Genomic DNA, 16,618 nt, shown 5'->3' on the forward strand with positions numbered 1-16,618 from the left:
TGCGAAACGCTCAGAAAATTTATAGGGTTAATATAGTGGGCCGCGTTGTATCTGTAACACGTCTAACCGGAGCCCTGCAGATTAATTAAACACAGCCGTTTTGAAAGGGTCTGACAGGGGACCAGGAACCGGACCCTTTATAGGTGAGCAGTTACTCTGTATATCTTCAGCGTTGCTGTCTCCCCGGCAGGTGTTTCATACTGGCATGCAGAATGTGCCATGCCGGATGATCTCACGGGAATGCAACAAGGGCTTTGTCTGACGGTGACAGGGCAACGAAGCAATACGATGACGATGACGATGGCCATGACTAGCATTGCAATTGTAGTCTTTTTTCGGTGAAGAAAACCTTTCTAAAATACACATACATCTAATCCACCTGTCAGATAGATAACAGAAACGAGGACCACTAACCGGCGCCAGTGCTATTCATCGAAACCCCAGTCTTTTCGGGCCCAAAACAAACAGAAACAGGAACAAACACTAGAGCAAGGCGCCGAGATACGAAATGGTCCGCCATGTCCATGGCCAAGACTCATGCAAATATACAGGGAAGAACATAACGGATACACAGGAAGTGGAGAGGTCATAACGGGGTGCGGTTTAAGATGTGGGAGTATGGGAGAGAAGCATCTGGAGGCCACGGCCCAGCGTTGACCAGAAGCACAGCAATTCCAGATGTCTAGCTCGGGATGAAAGGAGGTAAGGGTATGGAGGCATGACCGGTCATCTTTCGTTTCTTTTTCTTTACTCATCAACAGCAGCACCACTATCAGCGCTACCACCCTCGCCAGTGAAAGTGCCCAACTTCAAGCCAGCATCCATAGCCACCATCTCGGCAAGAAGCTCCAACACCTCCTTGGGAACGGTCTTGTCATATATCGAGATCAGGTCCTTGGGCTGGGGGTAGACCTTGAGGGCCTTGTAGAAGCAGAGAGCGGCCTCGACGTTGTCGGAACCTGCGTTTGTAAGCGACTTATCCCCAAACAGTATGTTATCGGATGGAAGCATACCCTCCGCACACAAAGACTCTCCGCGGGCAACTTGACCCATAAAGTAAGCCTCCTTCTCCTCCAGGTCGGTCGGGAAGCCCTCATCCTTGGCCTGCTGCACGGCCTTCTTGATCTGCTCGCGCTGTTGGGCACCGACGGCCTCGGCTTCTTCCTTGACAGCCCGGGCCATCCGACGGTTGTTCTTCTTCAAGGCTTTCCGGAATTCCGGATCGGTCTGTCTCTTGTGGTCAAAGTACACGGCGTAAGCTATAGTAATCCGATACGTCATTAGCAATATTCCCCACACATTCACCGATGTTTTATGCAAATCGTCGACCATTTCGCCTTACCCAAGAGACCGGTCAAAACGGTGCCGGCGGTGGCAGCCACCAAAGTGGAGGTCTTCATAATGAGGTTGAAGGGATTGAGGGAGTATCCGAGAGAAGACAAATATAAAGTAGAGAAGTACGGCGTAAACTGAATCCGAGGACTAGCAGGGCTTGACAGAAAGTGAAGCTCGACTCTCTTTGCCGGCGATAATTTTGAACCGCGGGACTATCATTGTTCCGCTCGGCGTTTCTGTCCCGCTTGAGCCCAACATACCAGCTAGCCACTGCTACCCTCTAGATAGTACAATCATTAACTGCACTCTTATACCAGAAGGGAATTGTCTCAATCCTCCCTCTGCAATATGGAAGGCCGCGGTCTCACCCTTCGCAGCAAAAAAGGCCGCCGGCCTCAAATCAGTGCCCCCAAACCCATCGCCGACCCTGCCCCTTCCAACAATCGAGCAGCCGATTCAGCCCAAAAGAAGGCCCCATCGGCCACCGCGCGCGAAAGAGCCCCTCAGAGCGATGCGACCTCTGATCTGGTCAAGCGCCGCTACTCGACCCGCTTCAATCAGGTCCCGGATTTCGACGCTCCCCCTCCGGTTCCGGGGCTGCCTCCGGGGTATGGCGGGCTAGGTCCGCCTCCAGCTAGCAATACTAGGCCATCGCATGATCCGTCTGGGCCTCCGGAGGTTGATTTGAATGTGCTGCGGGACCCTAGTCTACCGGTTGATCGATGTGAGTAGCCTTGATAGGGTGACATCTTTGGGCTGGAACTAACACATGACGTTGTAGATGTCGCTAATCTCCTCGCAAACGCGTCCGAGGAGGAAATTCGCGACTACCAAAACGCTCTCCGGAAAGTGAAGAACCGCACGTCGACCGATCTCCAGCAGAATGTATACCAAAACCGAACGCAGTTCATCAAAATCAGTAAAGAAGCAGAGAAGCTCAAGGGCGAAATGCGGACTCTCCGTACGTTGATGGCAGAACTCACAACGGCACTGGGGCAGACTACCATTGGAAATTCGCCTAATCCCATGTCACCTACTACCGACGAGCGTCTACCCAAGCGCAATGCCAATCGCAGCTCCGTGGCCAACCTGGAAAGCATGTGGAATGTACAGCTACAAACGTTGTGGAAGACCGTGGAGGGATCGCAAAAGTTCCTTCCGGCTGTCTCGGGACGTCATATTGTGATTGAAACAGGCAATTGGGTTGAGCTCGATTCAGCGACGTGGAAACCGAGACGACCGGTTCACATTGTGTTGCTGAACGATCACCTCCTGGTGGCAGTGAAGAAGCGAAAGCGGGTAGACCAGAGCAACCACCGTGGTCCGGTTCCGACAAAACTCGTGGCAGAGCAGTGCTGGCCATTGCAAGATATCGACATGATTGATCTCGGTTCCAACATGGGTGCCGGGCAAGCTCGCGATGAGGCCGAAGACCGTGGTATCTCGAGCGCAATAGTTATCCGGGTTGGAGCGAAGCCGTTCACCTACCGCCACGACAAGCGCAACAGTCCCGCGAAGAAGGAACTACTCGCCACGTTCCGCAAAGCCGTCGACGATCTGCGACGGACGCTACGGTCGGAGACAGAAGCAGCCAGCAGATCCAACGAGTCATTCGGTTACTTGGCTGGTGCGAGGCAGTCGTCATTGGGTTCATTGAAGCTTAGCGATTTTTACGATGGTGGCTCGGACAACCCGCGTGACAAGCCAGAACTACGCATCGATGTAGACGGAAAGCAGCAAAACATGCGCTGGGTTGAGGGCCAAGTTGACGAGTTGGACATCGATATCGCCTTGCAACGTTTTGAAGAGGCCGTTTCATCCATTGAGCGACTGCGAAAGCTAGCCAAGGGTCTCAAGGGTAACACGATCGCGCAGGACGTGATCAACGGAAAGGTCGATGAGCGAGCGGCCAAGCTAGCCGGTGTGTTATCGCGGTCTCTGGTCGACACCAATTCATTCCCGAATGCTACCAAGACCAAAGTGGGCTGGCTTACGCGTCTGGGATTCGAGGACCAAGCCCGAGAAGCCTACCTGAAAGCCAGGTCCGACGTCATAACCAAGCGAATCCGGTATGTCACCCTAACAATCATCCTGTTCGCAATACTAACCCATTCAGTGGCTGCGTCTTCGAAGGCGACCTCCCCCAGTACATCTTCCAAATCTCCTACGTCTACTTCACCCTCGTCAAACACACTATCAGCATCTACCAGCAATGCTTCCCCTCCGTAATGACCAGCGCCTGTATCAAATGGGCCAAGCAGCACCTCGACGGTTTCAACGCGCTTCTCACGCGACAGCTCAGCACCGTGCAACGCGGGACCACGGTCTGGCAGAAATGCATCGACATCGTACATGAACAAGCGGAGGTGCTGAGGGAGGTTGCTGTTGATTTCACGGATCTTATCGCGAGGGGACTGGAGATGAGTGGCGAGGAGAGGGAGAATAGGCCGGAGATGACGAGGTCGGAGTCGTTGATTTCGGGGCTGGCCAGGGCTGCTGCGGAGCAGCCTTCTTTTTAGAGTAGTGGAATAATTTCATTTTAACTGTTGCACATGGAGCATTCATATTCTGTGATTCACATAAGTACAGCGTATATACAAATCTAAATTGTACATCTTAGTTTGCTTTCTTTGGTCGCCCACGACCTTTAGTAGTAGGCTCTGTAGGTTCCTTTGTCTTCCTTGGCCGTCCGCGACGAGAAGGCTTCTGCTCGGGCTCCTCCAGCTGCTCTTCTACTATCTTCTTGCGTCCACGAGCGGGTTTCTGCTCCGGTTCATCTGGCTGCTCTGTCTTCTTCCTCCCTCGAGTAGGATTCACCTCTGGCTCTTCAGACTCGGCCTGTTCTTCTGGCTCTTCCGTAGCCTCCCCAGTCTTCGCCCTCTCCGCTATCATCTCCGCCTTACTCCTCCTCTGTTTCCTCCCCTTCTCCTCCGGCTCCACGGCCCTCGCCTTAACAGCCTTGAACGGCTTCGCGAATTCCGACGGCGGTGACCACACCCTTTCCCAAATCGGCGAGTCACTCATAACCCAATCGTTCTCCAGCACACCGAGTCTAAAATCCAACGGTTCCGCGCCGTCGCCCGGGTCTGACGGGAGACGCATATAGTGTCGTATAGTATCGGGGATTTCCTCCTTGACGTGGCTGATCATGATCAGTGCTTGGTTATCTGAGATACCTGTGTGGCGGATTGTCGCGGGGTCAGAGTTAAAGCCCTTGATGGGGAGTTGTTCGTTCTTGGGGCGGCGGGTGCTGGGCGGTGGAATGAAATGTTGGGGGATAACTTCACCAGTCTCGAGGAAGGTGATGCACTTGTCTCGTGTGGAGGCTGGCATGCTGGACAGTGCCTCGTCGAGGATGATGATATCTGGTTTATGGATAAGCGCGCGAATGAAGAGGACGACGCGTTGCTGGGCGGTGCTGAGTTGTCCGAAGGTGACGGTGTCAGCGTAATCGACATCGTAGTCTGTTGGGAAGTAGGGTTGTTTTTGCATTCGGTGGGAGAGGCCGATGTCCGGGAAGGCTTCGCCGGATTTGCTCTCGATGCTAGGAGGGTTTTCTTTGATACATGCGGCGTCGGGGTCGAGTTCGGCTTTAAAGAAGCGGAGGGCGGCGCTGACGTCAAGGTCGCGGTCATGGTTTAGTTTGGGTTTTGAGAGGAAGGTATCTGCGAAGGCGGACTCAACGGATTGGCGGAGGGTCAGTTGGCGAGGGAAGAAGGCATGGATTTCGGGGGAGGAGTGGCCCATGCGGGATTGGAGCTCGAATAGTGAGATCCCTGGTTTACCGGGCTCGGGGAGACGGGATCGTCCGAATAGTTTCAGTGGCATGGCATATGCTTGTGGGTGGTCTGATGTGATCATCGAGAGCAGAGTGGTCTTGCCTGAGCCGTTTGCTCCAAGCACCACCCAGCGCTGACCACGACGGACTGTCCAGTGTAGCCCCCCTTGTTTCTTTCCGTCGATGTCCTGTTCCCAGTTACCAAGAACCACCTTGTCACCGTACTGCACGCGCACGCCATCCATCTCGATCAGCGGCTCTCCTCCCTGCGCAGCCACGGGCACCGTCTTGCCCGCTTTTGGTTTGAACAGGTTCAGATCCCAGAGCAACTGCTTATCCAAAAATCCCTTCTCCATATCATCCGCTGCCCTTGCATATATCTTCTTATCCTCCGGATGAAGACCAGTCTGACTCTTAGTGGGTAAGTGTGCCCACACCCCTAAAGCCTGGTCAACTTCCGCCCTGGATCCTTGTAAAAGAACTCGGTTGTTGTTTCCGAGAATAACTACATGTGTGATCCAATTCGGGACGGTATCTTGTGGGCGTAGAGCAAGAATCAATCGGGGTGAGCTTTTGGCTGCCAATTTATGGAGGAAACCGGAGATACCCCGGACGGTGGCCGGATCGAGTCCCACTGGATGCCAATTAGCAAAAGTTATACAGAATACCGTATGAAGACTTACTGAAAGGATCATCCAGTAACAGCAGTTCTGGCTTGCTAAGCAACGCCTTTGCAATCCGCGCACGTCTTGTCTGGCCATTGCTAAGGTTTGCTACCGGCATGTCAAGCAGCTCCTTCAGTCGCAGATCGGAAATAACCTGATTCAATAGCTCCTTGTCCTTGACCTTCCCATCTTCAAAACCTTCTAATGGATTCAACTCTGTCTGTCCCTTGAGATATTGTCCAACAGTCCAATCCGTTTCTTCCCGGTGACTCTCATATCTCGCACTTAAGTAGGCACCGCGCGTACCACCAATAGCCCCAGAACCCTCACCACTGAACCCAATATACTGCACAGCATTCCCGACAAACCGTAACCGCGGATCCTTCTCGGCAATCTCATCTGTAAGGAGGAACGGATAGCTGCGGGCGGTGGGGGGTTCGCAGATATACTGGCCGCGGAAGACGTCGAGAAAACTCGTTCGCCCAGACGAACCAATCACAGCCCAATTCTGCTGCGACTCGTCTTTGTTCTCTGTGGAAGCACCCTCTGGCTTAGCTGGCAGGACGAAATTGAGGTTCGGAAACAGAGGCGGGTTCTGGCCCGTAGCGGCGTCATCGGGGGTGGGATAGCGCTGGTAGAAAGTCCCCTTGTCAATGCGAATCAATGGGGGTACGGAGGAGGCATAGCGTAGAAAACGCGGACTCGGGGTTCTCAGGATCCCCGTCCATAGAAGCGGTCGACGAAGCATGATGTTGCCGCAGTCCTTCGAGCATCGCAACTTTTCGTCGCCGCCGCTGTTAACTCCGACTCCGACATCGCGATAGGGCTACACGTGGTATCACGTGTTTTACCGATAACGAGTACAACTACGTACATACTAACCAGCTATTGTTGCAATTGAGGGAGTATATTGAAATTCAATTGTGATTCTTACATATCTCTGTTTGCTTTTTATATTTCTTTTTTCGGTCTTTGTACGGATTCTGACGGTCATTCTCTCCGACACTCACTTAAGCTTATCGTACTAAAAACCGATAAACTCCGCTTAACAACCCCCTACGCCCCATACTCCAATTCCCCTCATTCTCACTGAATTCCTCACTGTATATATCGACCAACTGGTAAACCACGCAATTGACACAATGGCTGCGCAACCCGCGAACAGCCAATTGGCAACACACTCCGTCCCCTCGTTACCTCTATTCATCGAGGCGAAGAAGCATGCTGAGAATACCCCGGACAAGATCGCAGTGGACGATGCCTCCAAGGGGCAGCAGTTCACTTATCGCCAACTCCTGGCGGACGCGGGTGCAATGAAAAGCTTCATTCTGGAGGAATTGGGGCTTACAGACACAGAGGGTTTGGAAGAACGACGTATCGCATTCCTTACGCCGAATGGGTACGATTATGTAGTGGTGCAATGGGCTGTTTGGGCTGCAGGTGGTGTCTGTGTACCACTGTGTATGTATCCGACATAACTAGGAACTGAGCATGGCTAACAAAGATAGGCACCACCCACCCCGCTAAAGAGCTGCTATACACGATTGGTGATTCAGATCCCTCGTTGATCATCCTGCACCCATCGTTTGACAGATTCGAAGCACCGCTCCGTGAGGGGATTACGAAAAACATCCGATTCATGACCCTGGCGCCGTTCTCCCAGAATAACGAAGCGGCTCTCCCTCCTTTTAGTTTAGAATGCCCTCTGGACCAGCGGGCACTTATGATTTACACGTCCGGTACTACGTCGAGCCCCAAGGGCTGCGTAACAACACACAGAAATATCACATTCCAAGCTGGATGCTTAGTCGAAGCCTGGGAATACAGCTCCTCCGACCGCCTGATCCACGTTCTCCCGCTACACCACATTCACGGCATCGTCAACGGCCTCACAGCCAGCTTTCTAAGTGGAGTCACTGTTGAGATGCATCCAAAATTTGACCCTAAGATGATCTGGAACCGGTGGCAGGACCAAGGTTCGTCGACCATGTTCTTTGCCGTTCCAACTATCTACTCGCGGTTGGTAGACTACTTCGATACCAACATCCGCGGTACGGAACACGAGGCTGCTGCTCGTGCTGGGGCCAAGGCACTGCGGCTTATTGTCAGTGGTTCAGCGGCTCTCCCTACACCTATCAAGTCCAAATTTGCAGATATTACCGGTCAGACTCTGCTAGAGCGGTATGGCATGACAGAAATCGGCATGGGATTGAGTTGCGGATTGGAAGTTGAGAAACGAATCGACGGAAGTGTGGGATGGCCTCTTCCTGGCGTGCAGGTGCGCCTTACAAACAAAGAGACCGGCGCAGTCATCGACGCCGTGGATGAGGATGGTATGATCGAGATCAAGGGCGACAATGTCTTCAAGGAATACTGGAGACGACCAGAGGCGACTACTAAGGAATTTACTTCGGATGGCTGGTTTAAGACCGGAGACGTCGCCAAGCGGGATGCAGCTGGCGCATATTTTATTCAGGGTCGCGCGTCAGTCGATCTCATCAAGTCGGGCGGATACAAGATCTCCGCACTGGAAGTGGAACGGAAGATGCTTGGCTTGGACGCCATTCAAGAAGTCGCCGTGGTTGGTTTAGCAGATGAAGAATGGGGCCAACGTGTGGGTGCAGTCGTTAAGCAGCGACCTGGTGTAAGTTTCTCTCGCTCCCTGGTTTCGGATTGAGACTAATAGGACAGACCGAGCCGTTGGAGCTCCAGGCTCTGCGCACACAGCTGAAGCAAGAAATGGCACCTTATAAGATCCCGACTGTGTTGAAGGTGGTCGATGCTATTGAACGCAACGCCATGGGCAAGGTGAACAAGAAGACGATTGTGCAGAAGTACTGGCCTGAACTAGCCTAGATTTTGGATCAACAGATAGAAACTAGATGAGATGAGTACATAGATATGGATAATGATAGAATATACAAGCATAGACCGTGACGTTGCTTTTGATTGTTCACCGCAATCTGAATCCTGCAGAGCTAGAAAGCCCGCGTGGCCAAGCACATCTACACCAACACCCCAAACACACCATAATATCACTTTTTTCTGATCACCTCCAGTCCTTGACAATTCCTCTGTTTGTCTTGACTGATTTATCGCAATATTCACGTGACATAATCTGGGGTTCTTGGCGCGACGTCACGGGCTTCATCCATCGTGTTCATCGCCGCTGTCGGAAGTCCTGTCTTTCTCTACCTCCAGCCTACTTGACAGAGACATCGGATACTCTACCAAGCTCATCACTTGGCTCATCACTCAGTCGAAAGCCATCCGCCAGCATGGCTTCCTCATCCAAACCCCCGAGCTTCCTCCTCTAGTACGTTGTCTGCCAGACAGCCATAGCATACAAAAAGCTAACAAAACCAGCACCTGTATAGCCCATCGCACAACAATCCTCACCGAACACTCCGCCCCAGGAACATCGTCCACCTCCGCCTCATCCCTAGCCTCCATAATCCTCCCCAAGATCACGCACGATAAGTCCCAGAAACTCACCTACACCCACGACCGGCTCTTCGTGCACTGCATCGCCGACTCCCCAACGGGAGAAGCATCCGACGATGCAACCCGCCATGAGCCCGCATCCCACCTCCCGCTGAGCTACATCGTCGTCGCAGCCGCCGAGCAAGGCCGTCGCATTCCGTTCGCGTTCCTGCTGGAGATGAAGCGCAAGTTCCTGTCTACGTATCCGCCGTCGAGTAATGATTTCCCGTCTCTGCCTGCGTACGGGTGTGCGGCGTTTAATGTGGAGTTGCGGTCGCTGCTACAGACTTTCAACACAGCCTCTCCATCAGACTCGCTGGCGCTGGCGAAGCGAGACATCGACGATGTGCGGGGAATCATGACGGAGAATATCGAGCGGGTGTTGGAGCGCGGGGAGAGAATTGATTTGTTGGTTGACAAGACGGATCGGTTGGGAGGGAGTGCGCACGATTTTCGGATTCGGAGCCGCGGGTTACGGAGGAAGATGTGGTGGAAGAATACTAAGTTGATGATTATGGTTGTGGTGGTGGTAATTTTCTTGTTGTATTTGTTTGTCGGGATGGGGTGTGGACTGCCAGCTTGGGGGAGGTGTGTGGGTTAGTTGTGTAGTATTTTACGATATCATGCTAGTATTGTGTATCCAGTCATTCTTATATTAATGGGTTTGTATTTGATTGCATATTATGAGGCTTCAGCTAAATAGAATCTGCTGCAGTATATACTCCGCACCGAGATATATATACCCGACAGGGATCTTCGGGTAGTTGCAGAATTTTATATCCGCATGCATGCATGCACATAAAATTGCGAACACCAACTATAGACAGTAGATGCAGGCAGCCCACACCCTAATTGATCAATTGATCTCTTTCCTCTTATCAATGCCTACCCTCGACTCTGATGTTGCAATAGACTAACCCCGGCCCAGATATGATTGGCCACTAATTGATAATCACCCAGATTTAGTTAGCTATAAAGTTCCAGTAGATCCTGCTCTTCACCTACACTCCCCCCAATTGCCTCAACTGAAGCCAGACAACCCCATCAAACACCTTCAAACAGCACAAAACCACCAAAATGACTAAAACATTCACCCCCTTCACAACTGGTCACATAACTGCCTCCCACCGCATAGTGATGGCCCCTCTAACCCGCCTCCGCGCCGACTCGCACAACATCCAACTCCCCATGACAATCTCCTACTACACGCAACGCGCCGTTCACCCGGGAACATTGATAATCAGCGAAGCATGCACGATCTCCCCCCGCACAGCGTCCTCCTTCCCGCACGCCCCAGGTATCTGGAACGAGGAACAGATCAAGCGGTGGAGGGAGATTACCGACGCAGTACACGCACGCGGGTGTTATATGTACTGCCAGATCGTTGCCCCCGGACGTGCGGGGATGCCCGATGCTGCTGCGAGCAAGAGATTTAGTGTTGATGCGCCGAGCGCCATCCCAATTACGGGGATGGCGACGCCGAGGGCGATGAGCGAGGACGACATCAAGTCGTCCATTAGTGAATTCGCACACGCAGCGCGGTGTGCGATGAAGGCTGGTTTCGACGGCGTGGAGATCCACGGCGCGAATGGGTACTTGATCGATCAGTTTACGCAGGATACTAGTAACCACCGGAGTGATATCTGGGGCGGGAGTGTGGAGAACCGCAACCGGTTCGGCGTTGAAGTTGCGCGTGCTGTGAGCAACGTTATTGGGGCTGAGAGGACGGGTTACAGAATCAGCCCATGGAGTCGGTTCCAAGACATGCGGATGGCAGACCCCGTGCCGCAGTTTACGGAGTTGACAAGGGCTCTCAAGGAGTTGGGGCTGGGATATCTGCATATTATTGAGGCGCGGGTTACAAACAGCGAGGACATTGATACGCCTGAACAGGTTGATTTCGTGCTTGATGTTTGGGGGGACCAGTCTGTCGTTTTATTAGCAGGAGGGTTTACACCTGACAATGCACGGCATTATCTGGATGGGGTGTATGAGGACCGGAACGTGGCGCTGGTGCTTGGTCGGTATTTCCTGTCGACGCCGGATTTGGTGTATAGGATGCAGAAGGGGATTGCACCGAATGCGTACCATCGGCCTTCGTTTTACACCCCGATGCAGGCGGAGGGGTACTTGGATTATCCGTATAGCAAGGAGTTTTTGGAGGAGTATGGAGATAAGATCGTTGTTTAGATGCACTATCCTGTATGTAGTTAAGATAGAATATAGAAGATGTAAAAGATCAATTGTATTATAAAACGAGACTACGAAATTACATGTTCCTCACTCTCAAACTCGTAGCTTCATGGGGATCAGTACGAGTCTGCAAGCGAGCAGAAGCATGGTCATTGGCCAGCTTCTGTGATTCACTCTACGCCAGCTGTTTACCTCGTCAACCCATGGTCATCCGTAGATGGGGTATGATAAGGTGATAATGTGGCGGTGTCGTGGGAAGATATGTCGTGGGTTGTAGTTCGACAATCGATGGCGCAATGGGCAGTCATTGAAGCGATCCGGGACGGTTGCAAGTGGTATCGAATGGGTGAAGCGGGTGACTCATGGCTGAAATGGGAGGGAGAAGGAACACTGAACATTAGAATTTGGCATTCAAGGATACCTAAGAGATTTCTGGGTGAGGAAAAGGCGCCGGTTGTAGACCGGATGAAGGAGAAGGTGAGAATTTTCGCTTTTTTTGTATCCCATTCATAACCTTGAAGACGGAAGCCTGGCCGTAGCAGGTATTTTCATTTTGAGTATCTCATATACTCCCACGCCATCACCCTAATTTGCAACAAGAAAACAGAACCGATGCGAAAAAACCCTTTACGAAGACTTGGCCGCCTCACGTCCCTTAGCAATGCGCTCCAGAATCTGCTCACGATCCTTGTCCATCCGGAGCTTGGTGATGACAACCTTCGAGGGGGCGATGCCGAGGGGAACGCTCTGGCCGTTGGACTTCTCGCGAACAACACGCTCGACGTGCACAACCCACTTGAGACGGTACACGCTGGTGATCTTGCCCTCACGGCCCTTGTTGGAGCCCCGGACGATGGTGACCTCGTCGTCCTTGCGGATGGGGATGGAGCGGACCTAAAATCTGTTAGTCCGGTTTCCTCGACAGATGCTGTCCCTCGCTCCGCTTGTCTCCCAGAAATGTTCCTTCGAAAACGGTCGTCCAGCATTGTTCCTTCACTTAGGTACCATTCCATTCAACAATTTCTCGAGACAATTCTGGGAGATCGGCGTAGAAGCGAGAGCGTATAGGGGAGAATAGAGTAGGCGGCGTACGTTGTGCTTCTCACGGAGTTCCTTGCTCAGAGGAGCGCTCATGATGACACGGCGCTCGCTGGAGGGAGCGCTGAAGTGCGCCTTGCGCGACTTGCTGCGCGAAGAGGCGAGGGCTGTTGGTGAAAACCGTCAGCATAACCAGATTCAACATGGACATAGCCAATATCCCTCGTAATCCCAGTTGTATCCCCAACCACCACCACCATCACAATTCCATCATTTCATTGTTCCACCATATATAAACGGGAAAAAAAACACGCACCATGGTTGATGACGGTCATCTTGTCGAGCCTCCTTTGAGTATTAACACCGGGCTCTAGAGGGGGTCGTGGTGAACGTTGTCGTCGTAAGGTCGTCGAAAAGGTCTCTTGCGTCGAACTTCTGGTTAGCCGAAATTGTGTGCGCCGCCCGAGTGTGCGTCACATGACTTACCCGCTTAGCCTAGGGCTGGCTGCTGCGTTGTGATTGGACCGCGCTCCGCTATCCGGAAAGGGTAATGTCAATCGCTCTGACTGCGGCTATCTATGAGGTCTACGCTCGTTTAGCTGAGATCAGTACAGATTCACTTATCGCGTCGGTGTTATTCGCGACACCATTACGAACGATCATCACTCTCACTCCTCTTTCCAAACGTCCACCCTGTCTGTCCGATTGATCTGAAATACGCTCAACAGCCCCTTCTCGCGTAGCGAGAGGGTGGCCTATCTTGACCATGATGCCAGCAGAAGACTACGAGTGGATCGCGAATTATTGGCCGCAACCCAGTTTCTCCCTGGGCGCAACCAACGGCTACCCAGACGTGCAAACGCGGCATGTCGGACAGAACAGCACTCCGGGCTATGACGGCCATATGGATAGGGATCCGATTGCTCTGGCTCAAAGCGCGCTAAAATCATCCGTGACCTATCAACCTCAGAATGTATACTCCTACATGTCCCCACACGGGTCCTTCTTTCCTCCTGCGCTGATGCCAGCTCAACCACACCAGCAACATTACCAGCCGGCGCTGCAGCAGCAACACCCGCCGCAGTGCCCGCAGTCTGCAGCTCCAGTGGGCTTTCGGGGACATCATCCGTCCACGATGTCGTCCCAAGCTCCAAACCTGGCAACGAGTCACCCTCCTCCTCATACACAACCCATTTTCGCGCGTCCAGCTCCAGATCTTGCTCCAGGACCTGCCCCTTCAGCTCAGCAGCGTCCGCCTGCCGTTTCCGCCCGACGTCTACCTGCTCCAAAGCCCCGAGCTCCTCTAGCATCGAGTCTAAATGATGATGCCAAGCGCCGTCGCGTTGAATCCGGCGGACAGGCAAAAGGAATCAGTAAACATAAATTGTCAGGTTATTCTTATCAACCATCTCATCCCACCCGTGGAACCGTCCTGCGGGACCGCAACGACATCATTCGACCTCTTAACAAAAAGGATGCTGCAGAGAAGATGGCATACGACCCCAAAACCGTCGCGAGAGACATTCTAGTGGCATCTGGCCGACACCCTACAGAACCCGCTCTGAACCACCATTTGTCCCGATTGCGCGACATCTTCAATTTGGTTGACAACACAGCCGACTTGGCAACCATTCGCTGGGACATTGTCGATACTCCCAACATGCAAGTCCCCCATATGCATGCGGACCCTGAACCTGTCAGCAAGCATATACCACCTCCCCCAGTCCCAATTCAATCTCCCGCCGTTAATGGATGGCCTCCTGCGCAGCAAGCATGTCCGGCCAGTCATTCTGCCGCTCTGCCTCGTACACCGCCCGCAGCACCGCCACGTGACCAGCAACAGCCAATTACAGCCTCGCCTCGTCCTACTCCGCCTTCGTTTCCGCCCGCGGTCTCGGATTCTGTTCCGCAACCACAGCAGCAAAAAAAACAAGAGCAGCCACAGAAGAAGAGGAAGAAGAAGAAGAAGCAGCCAGAGCCAAAGCAACCACAAGGTCGTCCACAATCTCCAGCTTCTGTACCTAAACAATCGCCGGTGCCATTGGTGCAGGTGCGACCTCCGAAATCGTCACCGCGACCTCAGAAGCTGAAGGCCATATCGCTTCCTCGGCTACCGTCTTCACCAGCAAGATCAAACAAGTCCACGCCATCTCAGTCAGCACGACGAGGTAGAACGCCAAATAAGCCAAAGCAACCTGAGACGATGGTGGGGAAGAAGTCTGCGCCCAAGGTTGAAGTGTCGATTCCCTTGTCTGCGCCGCCAGTTTCGTACCCAGTTTATGCGTGTGAATGGCAGAACTGTCAGTCAGAGCTGCACAACCTTGAGCTCCTTAGACATCATCTTCTCAAGTCACATATTCCGTATACCATTACGTGTAGCTGGTCGGGATGCGACTGTAACGATCCGATGGCTGCGGCGGAGCTGTTCAATCATGTGAAGTCCAATCACCTCGATCCACTTGCGTGGAAACTGGGAGACGGACCATCAGTGCCTCAAACTGGTGAGACAGACATTATGCTTTAGCTGTGGCAATGTTTCACGTGCTCTCATCACAACGAAAACTCTTATTAACGTGTACCTATGGTAATTCATATAGTGGACGATAAAACCAGCGAGAACAGCGCAGGAACCTATGCAACGCCGGAATCGAATCAAATAGGAGGCGAAGATTCACTTATCCTTCCAGCTAGCTATAGCTCTATCCGCGCGTTTAATCGAGTCCACGGCAACACCTCTCAACAAGACAAGGCCCGGGAGGTCCTGAGGGCGGTGCAAAGACACAAGGAGAGGATTGGAGTGGGGTTGGACCCAGGAGGCTGTCAGTTGGCAACACCTGTGCGTAGTGAGCGAGTCAGTAATGACGAGGAGTTTTATGAGTTGTATTCTGAGCCGGAGGAAGGACCTGCTCGGGAATCCGAGTCTGAGATCGAGTCTTGATACCCATGTTGTTTCTTTTCTTCGTATATTATTCCTCTTTTGTGCATATTTATTTCGTGGATAAGCGTGATTTGTTGATATTAGAAGCATCTGGCGTTTGGGTAGCTAGGGGAGTCTTGATACCATACATTTAATTGAGATTGAATAGATGTCAAACAGGCGTACCGTATGTATTGTACACCAGGACATAAAAATTGCTCACAGCCAATTCCACCACGTACTCATATCATTTTACCATACTCCACTCCTTCACGTCCATATATATTCCCCATACTCCGTATACCCATTACCTCCCTTTCCCCCCTCCAATAGCTGACGAACTCGAACCTCCAGCGGCAGCAGCAGCGGCAGCCAACGGCACTCCATCGCTCGTAATCCCCAAATTCAAAGACTTGTCCGCGGATCCGGTGTTCTTCTGAGGTTGCTCGTCGGCTTCGTCGTCGTGGGCATTGACCTCGAGGAAGTGGTAGAGGACGATCATCATCATGGCGCAGGTGCCGAGGAAGAGGGCGAGGCGGTAGAGATCGTTGTCGGAGATCATTTTGAGAGATTTATTGGATGATTTGATAGGGGTAGGAGAGATCAAGTGGGATCGAGGTGGATAGGAGATCGGAGCTGTGCTGTAGCTGGAATTAGCTATCTGCTGCTGCTGCTGCTATCCAGAGGAATAGTCGCGAATACAAAAATCAAGAGAACAATTACCTGCGGCTCAATCTCTCCTTTTATACGTACTTGTAGATAGATATCTTTGCGGTGGCTGTTAAGCTGAAGCCGGCTGGTAGTGTCGAAAGTGACACCTTTCAGCTCGGGCGGCTCTTCCTCCCGCCACGGCCCCAACGAGCCTCTGCCGGGCTTCAGCACATCCTAATCGCTGGCTAAGTGTAACTAAACCCTGGTTAAGGCTTTTAGCGAAACCCGTCCCCTAACGGCGCGGCTTTTGATTTGTTTCTGGACCTCCCGCGGAGGCTCCACGCTTAACGGCCGTACAATTGATTCGATTGTTGCGATTGTTTTGGTTTTTTTTTTTTTTTTTTTTTTTCATTTGCCAGTGCTTCTCTTTGCTCCGTGTCATTTGTATTATTTGTGCTTAGTGTGTTGTTTCGTGTTCATTTTGGTTGTCGCTTTTCCTCCCACTTTCATCCTCGCTGCTTCGCGTCATTTCGACCTCAACTGTCTTATTGTTTTGAT

At 52.3% G+C, this 16,618-nt stretch overlaps 9 protein-coding genes across 9 annotated transcripts; 5 read left to right on the plus strand and 4 right to left on the minus strand.

Annotated features, from left to right (window-relative positions):
- Positions 1-258: 258 nt before the first annotated feature.
- Positions 259-1,872, minus strand: EURHEDRAFT_487976 (TOM complex receptor protein TOM20). The gene is made up of 4 exons (XM_040785589.1): positions 1,704-1,872; positions 1,343-1,615; positions 1,014-1,259; positions 259-959 (listed from the first exon to the last, which is right to left on the minus strand). Exons 2-4 carry the CDS (start codon positions 1,398-1,400, stop codon positions 748-750), a joined length of 516 nt encoding a protein of 171 aa, XP_040634685.1. The 5' UTR covers positions 1,401-1,615; positions 1,704-1,872; the 3' UTR covers positions 259-747.
- EURHEDRAFT_416904 (exocyst subunit EXO84) lies at positions 1,617-3,927 on the plus strand. Its single transcript, XM_040783082.1, has 3 exons — positions 1,617-2,059; positions 2,117-3,404; positions 3,452-3,927. The coding sequence occupies exons 1-3, from the start codon at positions 1,684-1,686 to the stop codon at positions 3,852-3,854; spliced, it is 2,067 nt and encodes a 688-aa protein (XP_040634686.1). The 5' UTR covers positions 1,617-1,683; the 3' UTR covers positions 3,855-3,927.
- Positions 3,781-6,549, minus strand: EURHEDRAFT_509560 (putative ABC transporter). The gene is made up of 2 exons (XM_040785918.1): positions 5,797-6,549; positions 3,781-5,747 (listed from the first exon to the last, which is right to left on the minus strand). Exons 1-2 carry the CDS (start codon positions 6,524-6,526, stop codon positions 3,952-3,954), a joined length of 2,526 nt encoding a protein of 841 aa, XP_040634687.1. The 5' UTR covers positions 6,527-6,549; the 3' UTR covers positions 3,781-3,951.
- A 291-nt stretch (positions 6,550-6,840) lies between these two features.
- Positions 6,841-8,716, plus strand: EURHEDRAFT_487985 (acyl-CoA synthetase). The gene is made up of 3 exons (XM_040785590.1): positions 6,841-7,239; positions 7,287-8,422; positions 8,470-8,716. The coding sequence occupies exons 1-3, from the start codon at positions 6,921-6,923 to the stop codon at positions 8,632-8,634; spliced, it is 1,620 nt and encodes a 539-aa protein (XP_040634688.1). The 5' UTR covers positions 6,841-6,920; the 3' UTR covers positions 8,635-8,716.
- A 340-nt stretch (positions 8,717-9,056) lies between these two features.
- EURHEDRAFT_465942 (synaptobrevin family protein) lies at positions 9,057-9,862 on the plus strand (the record flags this gene model as incomplete). Its single annotated transcript, XM_040785053.1, has 2 exons — positions 9,057-9,094; positions 9,145-9,862. 2 exons carry the CDS (start codon positions 9,057-9,059, stop codon positions 9,860-9,862), a joined length of 756 nt encoding a protein of 251 aa, XP_040634689.1.
- Positions 9,863-10,151: 289 nt separating this feature from the next.
- EURHEDRAFT_389927 (alkene reductase) lies at positions 10,152-11,451 on the plus strand (the record flags this gene model as incomplete). The annotated part of the gene is made up of 1 exon (XM_040779806.1): positions 10,152-11,451. The coding sequence occupies exon 1, from the start codon at positions 10,339-10,341 to the stop codon at positions 11,449-11,451; it is 1,113 nt and encodes a 370-aa protein (XP_040634690.1). The 5' UTR covers positions 10,152-10,338.
- Positions 11,452-12,081: 630 nt separating this feature from the next.
- Positions 12,082-12,827, minus strand: EURHEDRAFT_518760 (60S ribosomal protein uL24; the record flags this gene model as incomplete). The annotated part of the gene is made up of 3 exons (XM_040786719.1): positions 12,082-12,348; positions 12,547-12,659; positions 12,809-12,827. The coding sequence occupies 3 exons, from the start codon at positions 12,825-12,827 to the stop codon at positions 12,082-12,084; spliced, it is 399 nt and encodes a 132-aa protein (XP_040634691.1).
- Positions 12,828-13,075: 248 nt separating this feature from the next.
- EURHEDRAFT_416909 (putative C2H2 finger domain protein) lies at positions 13,076-15,157 on the plus strand. The gene has a single exon (XM_040783083.1). It carries the CDS (start codon positions 13,262-13,264, stop codon positions 15,014-15,016), a length of 1,755 nt encoding a protein of 584 aa, XP_040634692.1. The 5' UTR covers positions 13,076-13,261; the 3' UTR covers positions 15,017-15,157.
- A 327-nt stretch (positions 15,158-15,484) lies between these two features.
- EURHEDRAFT_416912 (dolichyl-diphosphooligosaccharide--protein glycosyltransferase subunit 4) lies at positions 15,485-16,326 on the minus strand. Its single transcript, XM_040783084.1, has 2 exons — positions 16,133-16,326; positions 15,485-16,050 (listed from the first exon to the last, which is right to left on the minus strand). The coding sequence occupies exon 2, from the start codon at positions 15,969-15,971 to the stop codon at positions 15,717-15,719; it is 255 nt and encodes an 84-aa protein (XP_040634693.1). The 5' UTR covers positions 15,972-16,050; positions 16,133-16,326; the 3' UTR covers positions 15,485-15,716.
- Between the last annotated feature and the right edge of the window lie 292 nt (positions 16,327-16,618).

The sequence above is a fragment of the Aspergillus ruber genome (assembly GCF_000600275.1).
Source record: "Aspergillus ruber CBS 135680 unplaced genomic scaffold scaffold00040, whole genome shotgun sequence".
Lineage (NCBI taxonomy): Eukaryota > Fungi > Ascomycota > Eurotiomycetes > Eurotiales > Aspergillaceae > Aspergillus > Aspergillus ruber.

Excerpts from the sequence above, each read along its gene's own strand:
- EURHEDRAFT_416904 (XM_040783082.1), top strand. The coding sequence starts at position 1,684 with ATGGAAGGCCGCGGTCTCACCCTTCGCAGCAAAAAAGGCCGCCGGCCT. Across the intron at positions 2,060-2,116 it reads TAGTCTACCGGTTGATCGAT|ATGTCGCTAATCTCCTCGCA; the intron begins GTGAGTAGCCTT and ends ATGACGTTGTAG. Across the intron at positions 3,405-3,451 it reads GTCATAACCAAGCGAATCCG|TGGCTGCGTCTTCGAAGGCG; the intron begins GTATGTCACCCT and ends TAACCCATTCAG.
- EURHEDRAFT_416912 (XM_040783084.1), bottom strand. The coding sequence starts at position 15,971 with ATGATCTCCGACAACGATCTCTACCGCCTCGCCCTCTTCCTCGGCACC.
- EURHEDRAFT_487976 (XM_040785589.1), bottom strand. The coding sequence starts at position 1,400 with ATGAAGACCTCCACTTTGGTGGCTGCCACCGCCGGCACCGTTTTGACC. Across the intron at positions 1,260-1,342 it reads CGTTTTGACCGGTCTCTTGG|CTTACGCCGTGTACTTTGAC; the intron begins GTAAGGCGAAAT and ends GGATTACTATAG. Across the intron at positions 960-1,013 it reads AGAGTCTTTGTGTGCGGAGG|GTTCCGACAACGTCGAGGCC; the intron begins GTATGCTTCCAT and ends TTACAAACGCAG.
- EURHEDRAFT_416909 (XM_040783083.1), top strand. The coding sequence starts at position 13,262 with ATGCCAGCAGAAGACTACGAGTGGATCGCGAATTATTGGCCGCAACCC.
- EURHEDRAFT_509560 (XM_040785918.1), bottom strand. The coding sequence starts at position 6,526 with ATGCTTCGTCGACCGCTTCTATGGACGGGGATCCTGAGAACCCCGAGT. Across the intron at positions 5,748-5,796 it reads GTTACTGGATGATCCTTTCA|TGGGACTCGATCCGGCCACC; the intron begins GTAAGTCTTCAT and ends ATTGGCATCCAG.
- EURHEDRAFT_487985 (XM_040785590.1), top strand. The coding sequence starts at position 6,921 with ATGGCTGCGCAACCCGCGAACAGCCAATTGGCAACACACTCCGTCCCC. Across the intron at positions 7,240-7,286 it reads TGGTGTCTGTGTACCACTGT|GCACCACCCACCCCGCTAAA; the intron begins GTATGTATCCGA and ends TAACAAAGATAG. Across the intron at positions 8,423-8,469 it reads TCGTTAAGCAGCGACCTGGT|ACCGAGCCGTTGGAGCTCCA; the intron begins GTAAGTTTCTCT and ends CTAATAGGACAG.